The sequence below is a fragment of the Aptenodytes forsteri genome, unplaced genomic scaffold (genome assembly GCF_000699145.1).
Source record: "Aptenodytes forsteri isolate BGI_AS27 unplaced genomic scaffold, ASM69914v1 Scaffold193, whole genome shotgun sequence".
Lineage (NCBI taxonomy): Eukaryota > Metazoa > Chordata > Aves > Sphenisciformes > Spheniscidae > Aptenodytes > Aptenodytes forsteri.
Genome location: NW_008795405.1, coordinates 9,682,468 through 9,696,652, shown reverse-complemented (window position 1 = coordinate 9,696,652; position 14,185 = coordinate 9,682,468). Strand labels below are relative to the sequence as shown.

Sequence of the window (14,185 nt, the reverse complement as noted above, 5' to 3'; positions counted from 1 at the left end):
AGTTCTTCTCGTTTAGAGTGGCTGAACTTAGCCTCCTTCTAACCATAGGCAGGTGAACACAAAGCCAGGTCTTTCATTTGGCATCACTTACAGTATGAACCACTGTTACACCAGCTGGTTGCCATTCAGACAGACTCAAAATGTAAGTTATTTTTGTTGTAAAAACCAAATCAAAGACTACTAGATGAGCACAATAAACATAGCCAAAAAGTATTTTCCATTGTGCATTAAACTTCAGATGTCACTCAAATTTGTAAATTATTTTTAATGACACTGGCATTCAGCCTTTGCTACAGGATTTTTTTTTTTAATGTCCTCATTTCCTCAATAGGTGATTCCTTTCAATGGCCTACTTGTGCCTTTTATCAGCCTTTCGTATTTTTCTCTAGTATGATTTTACAAGTCATCTATCAACTGCCACGTACTGACATTCTCATACCAGGTCAGTTATATGTTCTCAAATGGCAGAAATGAAAAGCTGAAGCTGGAATTTTTGCTGTTTTCCTAATTGGAGGGGTGGAACCTCTAGAATCTCAGGCATCATATAGTAGTCTGTCTCACTGCACATCCATGAGACTTAGTCTGTTAAGTTCTACAGGTGATTCAACGCTTTCATGCTCTGGCATAATTTCTGTTTTGATACGGTTAAATAGGATCAGAACATTTTAGTGAACATTGTCCTATTTGAACCATTTTAAAGTGGCAAACACGTACATTGTAGTGCAAACTACTTTCCTCATTCCTAGTGATCTGCCTTGCAATGTTCCTGACACAATCTGTCACCAGAAAACTAGACTGAGCAAACATTTCCATATATCATGTGTTGGTTTTACTGCAGTATGTACTTCCCACTGAAAGGGGCCGTCTGTGCCTCTGTAAGGTGCCTGAGCAGTTCATGGCCATATACAGAATTCTGATGTGAACTATGGTCATGGTGTGAAGTGGAAGCAGTCCCAGTTCTGCAGGATCTGACTACTGATTACTGTATTTGCATGTGTACTTCCTTGCATATCAGCATTAAGAAGCCAAAAAACAAATTAAAGTACTGCCCTGTTAAGTCTCCTTTCAGGTTACTTATAGCTTTTCCTTTGTGAATTAGATCTGCCTAATTATATCAAATGCTTGTCACTGTAGAGCATATACCCTTGGCAAGCTTTCAATATTTTTTTTCTTTATAAGTAATTATTGCAGGTTATCTGAGGCAAAAGAGTTTGTTTCGGGGGAGTATAAAATCTTTCACATGATTGACTTACTTTGGCTAAGCTGTTTGTTCAAATTAGTTTTGGAGGGGGAGAAGGGGAAGATTGAGCATAAAAATTTTCATCACTACAAACTTATGTTTCTGAGAGTTGAGAGCTCTTACTTCAGCATGCTAACTTTCTAGCTTTAGTAGTTATGAAGTAGTATGTGATTTATGATTTTGAAACTAGTGTTTGGGAAAGAAATAAGAACAGTTACAGAAGATTGAGTAATCATTGGTGTTTTGAGATGGTATTGTGTTATTAAAGTAGTATGATCCCTTCCTTGCATTGCCTGTGAATTAATAAAAACACAGATAAGGTGTCAAGACCTGTCCTTCAAGAATTTATTCAAGTAAATATTGGAAAACAGAATGAGGATCTGACATATAAGTAGCATTTTGTGTAAGTAAAAGTAATCAAATCACTGTGTGTATATATAAGCCCTAAATCATACTGCTAGTTTCAGGGAAGTAGTGCACTCTAACATCATAACTTCTTATTTGGATTACATCTAGTGCAACATATATCCAGAAAATAGAATCTTGCTAGTGGATTACAAATGCTACATTTGTGTCACCTTGAGTTCCCTTAATTTCTGAATTCAGAAAGGATGCTTTGAGTAAGATTTAAATTGTAATATTTATGAAAGAAATGCTCTGGGAAAGATAGTTCTGTGCTTTTCAAGTGTTCTAATTTTCTTATAGGTACATTTCAGAGTACAAAATGTCTCTTTTAGCCACATGACTGCTGCATGTATTGTCATGCATAATGAGGAAAGTTAGCTGCAACTCTGCCATCACTCTTACTGTAAGATGTCCTTGTAGTTTAGCTGTTAGTGAAGGATAGACCAGCCTTTCCTTATCTACACAGGAATGAGTAGAAAGGTGGGAGCTGAAGGACTGACATCTTCACATTACAGTGCGTGTACATGTTGCTGCATGTCAGCTGAGCTGTAGTAACAGAATCACAGAATGATTGAGGTTGGAAGGGACCTCTGGAGGTCATTTTGTCAAACCTCCCTGCTCAAGCAGGGCCACCTGGAGCAGGCTGTATCTGTGTCCAGACACTTTTTGAATATCTCCAAGGAGGGAGACTCCACAATGTTCCTGGGCAACCTGTGCCAGTGCTCGGTCACCCTCACAGCAAAAAATTGTTTCCTGATGTTCCGAGGGAACCTCCTGTGTTTCAGTTTGTGCCCGTTTCCTCTGGTCCTGTCACTGGGCACCACTGAAAAGAGGCTGGCTCCCTCTTCTTTGTACTCTCCCTTCAGGTATTTGTACACATTGATAAGGTTCCCCCCTGAGCATGCTCTTTTCCAGGCTGAAGAGTCCCAGCTCTCTCAGCCTTTCCTCATAGAAGAGATACTCCAGTCCCTTATTCATCCTAGTGGTCGTTTGTTGGACTGTGTCCAGTAGCTCCATTTCTCTCTTGTACTGGGGAGCTCAGAACTGGACCCAGTACTCCAAGTGTGGCCTCACCAGTGCTGAATAGAGGGGAATGATTGTCTCCCTCGACCTGCTGGCAACACTCCTACTCATGCAGCCCAGGATACCACTAGTCTTCTTTGCAGCAAGGGCACATTGCTGGCTCCTGTTCAACTTGTTGTCCACCAGGACCCCCAGGTCCTTTTCTGCCAAGCTGCTTTCCAGCTGGCTGACCCCCAGCATGTACTGACTGGTGCCTGGGGTTGTTTCTTCCCAGGTGCAGGACTTTGCACTTCCAAGTCTTTGAGGAGGCCTTTGATGAGGTTCCTGTCAGCTCATTCCTCTAGCCTGTTGAGGTCCTTCCGGATGGCAGCCCAGCCCTTTGGCATCTCAGTTCCTCCTCCTAGTTCTGTATCATCAGCAAACTTGCTGAGGGTACACTCTGCCCCATCATCCAGATCATTAATGAAGATTTTGAACAGGATCAGGCCCAGTATCAATCTCTGGGGTACACTGCTAGTTACTGGCCTCCAACTACACTTCATTCCACTGATCACCGCCTCCTGGGCTCAGCCTTACGTGTTATTCTTAGCTGATGGTAAAATGTCTGAGCATATCCTTTCTTCCACTGTGGGTGAACTAAGTTATACTGCTCGCATTTGCCTCAGGCTTAAAGTGTGTATAGGGTAAGTGTGGCCAGTTGACACATTGCAGCTTAACTAATTGTCACTTTATTCTGTCTAAGACCATGGCGGTTCTGAAACACTGAGCACTTAAGTTTGTACGTACATTCTGTTTTATAATTATGCAGAAAAGGATTGTTCAAATATATAAGATATCTTTAATACTTACAAGGCATCCTCTCCTATAATACTGCTTTGGCGTTGTCAGCCATTTTTTCACAAGAAGTGCTAGTTCATAGCTTGTTCTGTACTTGCAAGGAATTGAGTCAAACAATTAAATGTGGAGTTAGGAAGAAGTTCTTGAAGCTGACTAAATATTTATGCAGTATGGAAAGGAAAAGCCAAAGACTTCTTGATCAAAAGAAAGCAAAATGTCTGTTTTGGGGTGCGTGTGCGGGGGTGTGTGTTTTCAAACCAAGCTGTGGATTATTCATTTTAATAATATATAATTATTATATATATTAATAATAATAATAATAATATTTTCAGGAATAATAATTCCTGAAATGTCTGTGCATTTTACGCTCCATGTATCTCTCTGAAAATTTCTTTCAGTATTTAATTATTCTGATTTTAAAGATGTATTGAGTATGTTCAGAGCTTAAAATGTTATCCTGTTAAAGCAGAGAAACAATTTATTAGCTTTTAATTTGTGTCATTCCTCCCCTCTGAAAAAGGGGGAAATAAGCTGCCCATTAAAATTTAGTGTATTTAAATGTATTAAGGGGGCCATGCCCTGTGTAATTAAAAAAAAAAGAAAAGGGGGGGGAGGAAGAGCAAGAAGGATCTTTAACTTCTGACTTCAAACTACCAGATATACTAGCATTTGTACCAATGGAAATATTAAACATCAAGAAGTCTAGAAATAGATAAGATATCAAGATAAGGTATTTTCAGAGGCTTGATGGTATAGTGGGAGAAGTACTGGGTAGTTGTATATAAGTAGTCTTAGCTACTGGGAGACCTGAATTTTATCCTTTGCTCTTTAACAGGATTTCTCTGTGAACATGGTCAATTCATTTAATCCAGTTCTAGCTCAGCTTTCTTCCTTCTCGAAAGGAAAAGTTTAATTAAGGTTAAAGTTTAATTAATTAGGTTTGCAATGTGCCTTTCACAAAATAGGATTGAAAGTACAAAGCCTTACAGCAAACATGGCCTGATTCCAAACCTTTGCTCATAACCAGGGACAGTTTTCGCTTCTCACTAGTAACTCGTGAAGGTGATTGTGTGGTTATCCTGGGCAGGTTACCACTCACAAGTGAGAGGATAGTGTCATAATGTTATGAAGAGAAAAGAAATTGATTGCCTTATTTTACAAAAGATGGAATAGAAGATTTGAAGATCCTTCTTAATATGTTACTTTAAAATAAATTTTAAAAGATGAATATGCATTATATTTAAAAAAACCACCTTATTTGGTTTCTGAGAACTCTTCAATAATTTTAAATACATCACCTAATTTATGTTATTAGAATCAAGTAATTAAAAATAGAATATAGAATATTCTATATATAGAAACATAAATCTTTCCACTAATGTATAAAATTGGTGATTCTTGCTATCTATAAATCAGTAGCAGATACTATCTCTCGGTATCACCTGTATCAACTGCTGACTGTCAGTCTGAATAGAACAGCAGTTACTTGAGCAAAAATATAGGCTGGATCACAATGGATGACTTTGTTTCTTTTTTCATGATACGTTTCAGGCTAACCGTGATGCTGTACTGAGCAGAATACCAGAACACAAAAATGATCGTATCATCAGTTTGCAAAGTGCATCTGTAGTCTACGATTTACTTACTATAGCCTTGGGAAGAAGAGGCCAATATGAAATGCTCTCAGAGGTTTGTCGATAATAGTGAATATTCAACTGTGTCTTCATTGCTTATTTCTGTTAATCATGTTAATTGTGGTAGTACTTAAGGGCTAAACAAATATAGGACACTGTCATTCTGACTACTGTATAAATACAGTAGGTAGTTTCCACCTCAAAAAGTTTACTGTCAAAGTTTATACAAGTGACTTGAGGTGGTCAAGCACCGCAATTGTGTGAAAGATGTGATAAATATTGAGTGGCACAGCAATTCACGTGGTTTTTAGGTGGGGAGGCATGGATCTGCTTAAAAGGATACACATTAAATGGAGGCAGCAGGAAGGAACAGCAAAAGATAAAAGCTGTTGTGGATATAAGTGATAGATATAAATACCTAGAGAAAGGATTTGTGATGTTTTATTTCAAAAGAAAACTTTCTTTTACACCTCATAATATTTGGAGTGCTCCAAAGTCCTTGTAGTTTGTAAAATGGCTTTGAAGTTAATAAAATGGAAATGTATTACTTTTGCAGGTCTGTAGGAAAGTGCATTCTCTGTCTCAAATGTCTTGTGTTTGATTATGCAACTTGCATGTGTTTTGTTAGATTGTGGCGACTTACTTCTTCAGGAAATTTTCAAGTATCATTAACAGTTTTATACCTGAGAAACATCTACAGCTCACTGGGCAGAACAGATCTTTCTGCTGCTCAAAACAGAGCTCACCCAGCAGCAGGATACTGTTGCTGACCATGATTAATTATTGGTATCCAGAAGGAACACTTCAGCATGTGTGGTAGGAAGGCATATCCAGGGATTAATTTGCTGAGGAATGGTTTCTCTCTACCATAATAGAGGACTTTTATTAAGATAAAAATGAAAAAAATACCCCAGTTCTCTGGTATATGTTGATAGTCACCCTTTAATCTGCATCTCCTGCGATGTTAAGCTCTGAATTTGGGTATTCTTCTTCTTGAAAGTACTTCATAGCTGCAAGTTCGGCATACAAAGTCAGTTTTAATCGGTACAATAAAAAGTCTTTCATAAAATGAAGGATTATGAAAGCTCATATGGGACTGTCACCCTACAACATAATCTAATCAGTAATATTTCCATTTACTTGCCACTACAGACACTATCACCTTCATGGAGTTTTAGGCGATTGCATCAAAGCTGCAAGAGATGAGCCTCCATATATTTTAGTCTAGAACTTTTTAAAGGATAGACATCGACAAGTATTGTAAAAGTCTGTGGTGTTGGGGTGGTGGTGGGGGTTTGTTGTGGGGTTTTTGTCTTTTTTTAAATATTAAACAACCATTCTATTAATGGGAACATCACAGGTTCCTGGGATTCCTCCACTGTCTCCTTTGGGAGACTTTGGGTAGTATTTATGTCACAATAGACGCAGCTTCTTGTTTGCAATTATTCTTGCCTTTCTTAATAGTTTTTTGGCTTCACCAAGAAAGCTAGATGTATCTGTGTTCTTAGGCACGTATCCTGAAGTCTAGGACATTACCCTGAAGGGTACCAGAAAAGTCTTATAGTCCCCTCACATGGAGAAGAGCATAGAGCTTGCTTCCCTCACTGCTTGTGTGATTGGTTTAGCCCATGTAGCTGACAGACGAGTGCCACTGCCTGTTCCTTTTCCTGCTGTGTTTTGAGCACAGTTGAATGTTCTAACTAATGGAAGATGTTTTAACTTGACTTAGATCTTGGATTTCAGTGCCTTTTAGAAGTTGCTTGTGCTGGTGATGATCTTGGTTACAGACAAAAGCAGAACCATGAGTATCTGGAAAGTTAAAGAACCTCCATGTTTGACCAGCTTCTTAGTTGAGGGTTTTTAGTCACTGCCTTGGGCTTTGACACCTGAAGTCTACCTAAGGCTTGTTTTAAGGTCTTTTCTTGTTCTTTTTTAATCTGGGTCTAGCATCTTTGTAGTTATATTCCATCAAAATTGTATGTATATTCTTTTGAAATGTTCTCTTTGAAAAATAAAAATAATTCTTACGTTTGAAAATATTTTTCAATACAGAATAATTAAAATGTATTTATTATATGTCCTCGAACTAACTATTCTGAACATGAAAAAAAAGATCTTATGAAGACCTGATGTAATAGACAATACTTATTTTAGCATACAGATACTCTAGATATACAGCTGCAGCAGGAGCTTATCAGGAAATGGTTAGAACATCTCATTTGTTCCAGTTCTTGTCATCCAAAGCACAGCGGAAAACATAGACTTTAAGAAGCTCTTACAGTTTAGTGAGTGGTTAGAGGATATCTGCCCTCAAATCCTGTGGCCCATAGTCTGAAACTTTTATAACTTAGTATACTTATATATATATATATATACAGAAGTAGTTAGCTGTGATATAAGAACATAAAATGACCAAAAATCTGTCTCATCCTTGTTAAACTAGTCTAATGCTGAGTCATGTTCTTAATTGAAAAGGTCTCATTTCTTTACGGAGTTTGTATACCATGGGCTTTCAATTTCTTACAGCTTTTTCAACTCGATCAAAGAACTTTCTACTGTCATAATTCTCTCCTACACAAAAGTACTCTGACTGTCGTCAAGTTGATTTTTAAGCTTCATAGGATATGACATATTGAGCTTATCAATGTCCTACTAGGAGAGATGTTTTCCAGACCAGAAATTTTCCTAGATACTCATCTTTCAACTCTCTAACTTCAAGCATATTCTTTTCAGGAGGAGACCGTAGTGCTAAGCAACAAAATTCAGTAATGCGTTCAACATTACCTGTCCATATAGTGAGTTGTGATTATTTACAAGGCAATGTCAATAGTTGCATTTCTGCCTTTCAGGAGAGTGATTGTGCTGAACGTGTTTTCAATTAGTTAAGTCAGTTGCCATTATCCTGAACATTATCTTAACTTGCAGTTCTCCAGGGTACCATTGCTTGTTATGTATTTCTCATTGATTTCTTGATGGAGCCTGCTGCTCTTTGAAATTACTTGTTGTTACTTGGTTCAGGAAAACCCAGTTTATGAGATGTTCATGTTGTTGTGTAGGTCACATACACCTATGTGCACATATACCCCTTACCCCCGCACATGCTAACCACCAATTTTGTGATCTTACGAGGGAAGAAAGTCATGTAATTTGTCACATTTCATACTGAATGACTAGAACTTGAAGTCAATGAAAAAGAACGGTAAATAGATCATGAGTACGTTGAAACTTAAGCCTTTTAGAATAATCTACAATTGTGTCCTGTGTCCCTATAATTACAAAATTATAAAAGCCTAAAGTATCAACTTCTCCCACTTCTTTATTTTCTGCCAGTTAGAATTGGCAATTAATTTTTAATTAAGCAAGGCCTAGAAAATAAGATTTTTATTTTTCTAATTGTGAATGAGTACCTCTATATAATTAATGCACATGTATACATATATGAATATGTAAAAAATGGGAGAAGAAAGTATGATTAGGCAGCCTAAAAAGTTATAAACATATTTTGACTTTAAGTATTAAGTTTCCCTGCACCAGTTGTTTGTGTGAATCTCTGGGATTATATGGCTGCTGTAGGTCAGAGGTCTGGAAGAAGTGCTGAAATTACTTAAATCATATGTAAAACACTGGTATCAAAACAGGTAGAGTGAGTTGTATTTGAAAGTGTATTTGAAAAGATATGCCTGAATTAATTCTCCTTCATTTAGAGGCACTCAGGTTAGCACCATAGTTGTACTAATCGGCGAAGAGAGAAAGAGGGGAAATTAGCAACTTTTGATTTCTGCCAAGTTCATGGAGGGAGGTGGCAGAGTGTGCCTCACCTAGGTGTCTCTGCAAAGTATCCAAAGTAATAGAAGATAATCACACATAACTTACTTGTTTCTTGCTGTGATGTTTTTGCTTCCACTGGTGGAAAGAAAGTCCAATGGGAAAATAAATCCTGAGTTGGTTTTCTTGATAGACATTTAATTAACTTACTACACATACAATCTGATGATGAACTTTTAACAACAGTATTGGAAAGAATTTGGTTTTAAAAACTTCATTCCTCTATATCATTGAATAAAAATTCTGTTTAGTAATAGTCTTGATACTGGACATTGTGTAGTAGGAAAAATTCTAGCATACATTACTTATATGTAGTAAATAATGCATTTCTTGGATTTGTTTTGTTTTATCCTCAGTGCTGTTCTTTGCTTCCGGTTCTGTTAAAGTGTGGGAACATGCTACACGCCTGGCTGTGGTTTCTGTAATGTTAAGGCTGAGTTTGAATGTGAAAAATAATTCACTGTATTGCAGTTTAGCATATACATTATAGCTATCAGAGCAGAAAAGCTGCTTCATGTAATTGGGCTCTGCAGACTAGAAAGTTAATTGCTAAATCAGTTTAATCCAGAAAAGTATTGCACCTTTTGACTCTCTGGAGCTGGCCTGATTAGTAAAAATGAGCATAGCAAAATGAAATAATTCTTACTGACAACAGCAGATATGAAACCTACAAAATTAGCATATAATGCTAATATAATATATTTAATTTCAGTATAGTAAATAATGAATTTCCTTTTGGCATTCAGTTATTAAGTTGAAAATCTCAGCAGAATATTGAGTGTGAAGTTAAAATTCTTAAAAATAGAAATAATATTGTCAGTTGAACCTTTTCCCCCCCTTTTAAGTGGTACTGATTAGTACTTGTGGTACCATTGCTTGTTAAGTGTTCACAATTTAGGAAGAGTGTGTGTACAATTTTCCTTTTCACTTAAGACTTATCTCCTGCCTTTTGCAGCTGATAACTTCAGTAAGCTGATATTTATCATTCCTTCTTTCAGACTAAATAGGACAGTACCAGCAGGAGTATTTAAACAAACAGAATAAATGGGAAATCAATTTTCTGTTCAATTCTTTTTCTCCATATAGAATCTGGCAGCTGTTTTCAACTTACTTGAATGATTTAAATTTTTAACTACATGTATTTTAGGTATGAGTCTGTAAGAAAATTTTTATACTAGTATATCTTCTTAATAATTCAAAATGTGCCCTTAAATAACAATTTTCCCCCACAAATTAGTGTTTAGAAAGAGCCATGAAGTTTGCGTTTGAAGAGTTCCATCTCTGGTATCAATTTGCATTGTCCTTGATGGCAGCAGGAAAAGTAAGTCTCAATTTTTGGATGTTATTCTTGTATTGATGGCTTTTGATAACAACTTTTGGCACTTCCATAATTTTAATCTGTAGTGTTTTTGAAAATAATTCTAATCCTTAAATCAGCTAAGTACACCATACTCCTGGTTTTATGCCTAGTGCTGTACAAAGAATGTTACTATTTTCAATAGTTTCTAATTTAGGAAGACTGAAAGGTGATGATAAGAACTATCTTGCCAACAAGCTTAAGCTAAGCTAATTGAGTATAAGTATTTAATTATACCAGATCATATTATCCAGTAACAGTCTTTTTTAAGTGCTGGTTTGATGAACAAATTTTATGCTTAGGTACAAATTAATGCTGATTCATGATGCTCTTGCTTTTTTTTTCTTTGGGAATTTCTGATTGTGTCTTTTTTAATATTGCTGTCTTTGAGACTGTGTATTCTGTGCAATTAAAGTGAGTTGGATTTTTTTTTTAATTTTATATAACCTAGGAACTTACCTTATCAGATGCAATCTTCTATTTTCAGTTCTTTTTGCTTTTCCCTGCCATGTTAGGGAAAATAAATCACATTCATTATGTACTGTAAATAATACTAATTTTCTAAAAGATCATTCTCAATGGGGGTAATTTGCTTATCTTAGTATGGGGGAAAGGAATGATTTGTATTTTCTTTAGAAAATATTTTTAGAAGCACATTGGTTCTGAAGGGGCTTGATTCTTCTTCCCATTCTCTGTTTACTTACAGTTATCTTCTAAACTGTGATTGGATGGAGGCAAATGAATTAAAAAAGGAGGAGCAGTGCCACTGTTATACAATCTTATATCAGAGCTCTTCCTAAGTGCTGTTGTAACTTGCAAAGAGCATTAAAACACTGCTTGTTCTGAAGACTCTGTCCTGTTCCTGCTCTTTCATTTGCCTGGCTCAAATGTTGTGAGCTTACAGGCCTAGCAAAGTTTTAAATGCATCTCAAAACTGTTTTCTGAATCATGTACCATTGGAATTACATTCTGGGCAAATGTTCCACTGGGAACACTTAATGATAGTTCATAGAGGTTAAATAACGATAGCAGTGCCTGAAGCCTTGTGTTTCACTTGCATGAGGAGTTGTGACAAATTGTCAACAAAATGTTTAGTAATGTTCCCTTCACATTGGAAAAATAAAGTAAATGATGGAAATAAGAATCTTCTTTCTGTGAAACATATTTATGCTTTTAGTAATTTCAATGGAAAATGTTTTTAACAGTCTGCTCGAGCTGTAAAAGTCTTGAAGGAATGTATACGTTTGAAACCAGATGATGCAACTATTCCACTCCTTGCTGCAAAGCTCTGTATGGGATCTCTCCACTGGGTAAGCTTTGCCACTCTTTGTCTTTTCAGCAAGAGCTGTGCTAAAATGCAACAAAATCTTGGTTTAGGGATGGAGCAAATACTTCTGCACAGTGACTACATGCACTTGGTCATCTCTGAAAATACAGCACAGATACATATATGCACATGTGCATCCCTGTTTGCATGGCTGATTTAAAATATTTGACAGCAATGGTTATGTTTATCAAGGTAGCATACTTGATACTGATGTAAGACAGCTAAAAATGTATTAGAAATTGAAACATTGGCATACAGAGATGAAAAATGCAACTTAGACTTCTGTTTCCTCTGTGCAAGAGGAAAATAACTTTTTTGGGAAGATAATGAGACAAATCTCTCATATTCAAGAGACTCTTCTGGTGATACCATGTTTGCAGACAGCTGGAGTTTATGAATTCCTAGTAAAGACAGTGTCTTTTTAAAAAATGTTACTGGAGATGTATTTTAGATAACCTTGAAATTGGTATATCTGTACAAAAAAACATTAAGGTGATCAAAGAACATTGTGTGGTTTTCAAGATACATGTGTAATTTTTAGAAGAATGAGTGTATTTAAAAAAGGAGGAAAAGAGGGGGGAAAGGTCACAATCAGAAATTGAGAAAATAGCGCAGTAGCAGAAACATGACTTGCTGAGTCTGACAAAAATACAGTCTTAATAATTAACGTAGATCCGAGTTCTGTAAATTGTTCCCTATGGATTGACTCCATATGGAGTAGCTTACTGTACTTAGCATTTACATTTACTGGAATGGATTCAAATGTTATTTTTTTCTTTCTAGATTGTTAAATAGTGTGCTAGTGTGAGTGTGCAGTTAAACCTGTTTATTTATGAGTTCGCATACATTCAGTAATACTGTATGTGATGCAGAGTTCTGCATGGCTATGCTTTTTTTTTGCAGGGTTGGAGCCATAGTTCTTGCAATTGATTTTCCTAAAGAAATGGTTCCTGGGGCAAGAACTCTATTTATGAAATGCAAAAATGGCAGATGGCATATGTAGACCAGAAATGACTTTTTTATTTAAAAAAAAAAAAAAAATAAAAAATGGCAAAACCACAGTAAGTTTAGAATGATCTGTGTGTTATGTGCCAGAGTTTCTCTCAACCATAGGAATGGGTGCTTCAGCTAAATCTGTGTTCTTTACTCAGTATTTAGCAGGAAAACTAAGTCTAATGAAAAACGAAATAGTCTGTAAAAGCAATCATGGCTGAGATTTCAACAGACTCATAATACACATGCTGTGCGTTCTTCTCATTATAATGTAAACTTTAGGTAGTTTTAGACTTACATGGATGTTTTATAATATTTTCAGTTGGAAGAAGCTGAAAGATTTGCCAAAACAGTTGTTGATCTTGGGGACAAAACATCAGAGTTCAAAGCAAAAGGCTACTTGGCACTGGGATTGACTTACAGTCTGCAGGCTACTGACGGTAAGATAAGAATAAACATTCACATTTGGAAATTCCCATGTTGCCTAAAAAAGGATACCTAGCAGAATGCTAGACTTAAAATGAAAGCTTCTGTGTGCAACCATTTTTTTCAGTCAATGTATTAAAACTTCTTCAATGAGCATGTGGAATGAAATCTCTTGATCTTGCATATCACTGATTAAATATATCCTTTTCAGCATCTTTGCGAGGGATGCAAGAGGTCCTGCAGAGAAAGGCTCTTCTTGCATTTCAGAGGTGAGTGGGTGTTAATCTTCTCATTTCATTCTGCTGTATGTAGTGAAAAGCTTTATTATGTGTTAAAAAGAGGGACTTGTAAAAGATTGTGTAATGAGGATTTCACCTCTGGGAGTCTCCCTTCATGAGTACAGAATGTATTTCTTTAGCATTTACTTCATTTTACTTTAGCATTTACTTTAGCATTTACTTTCATATTCTGTCAGAAATATCTAAATTGATTTATAAGGATTTCCTTTTATTTCATTTTAAAGACATTTGTGTGGCTCTCTAGTATAAAATATTTGCTCAAAGGAGTATTCTGTCCTGATCTAGAAGGGAAAATGGTGTGATGCAAGGTTTCAAGTCATGGTTCAATGTGATAGTGTTTCAAGAAGAGCTGGTCGCTGATCAGATTATATAGCAGGCTTTTGCAATTATCTCTGTAGAGACAGAGCGATAATTGAGGCCCTGCTGCTGTGGATGAGTGGTGAAATGCAGGTAGTAAGGTAGTAAGCTAGGGGGGAAAAGAAAAAATTCCATCTAGAGATTTAACAACGTAGGCAGTGACAATGCAAATGCACTGTCTTCCAAGTGCCTTACACGGAAGTAGCGCTGTCGGGGATGACAGTAGTTCATTCTCAAGGGTTTGACTCTGCAAACGAAATGACAATAAACAGGTGAATGAGAATATCTCTACCCCAATAATAGAAGAAACAAATCTTGATGGCAAAGCTGGCAGAAGTGCTGCAACATCTAAAGATGTCTCTTTTTACGTTTATATACTTTTGAAAACCCTACTTTGGTGAGTGTTGTGGTTTACCCTCAGTCGGCAACTGAGTACCACACAGCCACTCGCTCACTCATCCC

General features: G+C 36.5%; 1 protein-coding gene across 3 annotated transcripts in view; it reads left to right on the top strand.

Moving 5' to 3' along the window:
* TTC7B (tetratricopeptide repeat domain 7B) overlaps nt 1–14,185 on the top strand; it is a 130,627-nt gene that overhangs the window by 39,524 nt on the left and 76,918 nt on the right. For all 3 annotated transcript variants that reach the window (XM_009280774.2, XM_009280775.2, XM_019472515.1), the window contains exons 8-12: nt 5,057–5,194; nt 10,202–10,285; nt 11,527–11,631; nt 12,964–13,081; nt 13,279–13,336. In XM_009280774.2, the coding sequence (XP_009279049.2) occupies nt 5,057–5,194; nt 10,202–10,285; nt 11,527–11,631; nt 12,964–13,081; nt 13,279–13,336 (503 nt within the window). The remainder of the gene's footprint in view (nt 1–5,056; nt 5,195–10,201; nt 10,286–11,526; nt 11,632–12,963; nt 13,082–13,278; nt 13,337–14,185) is intronic.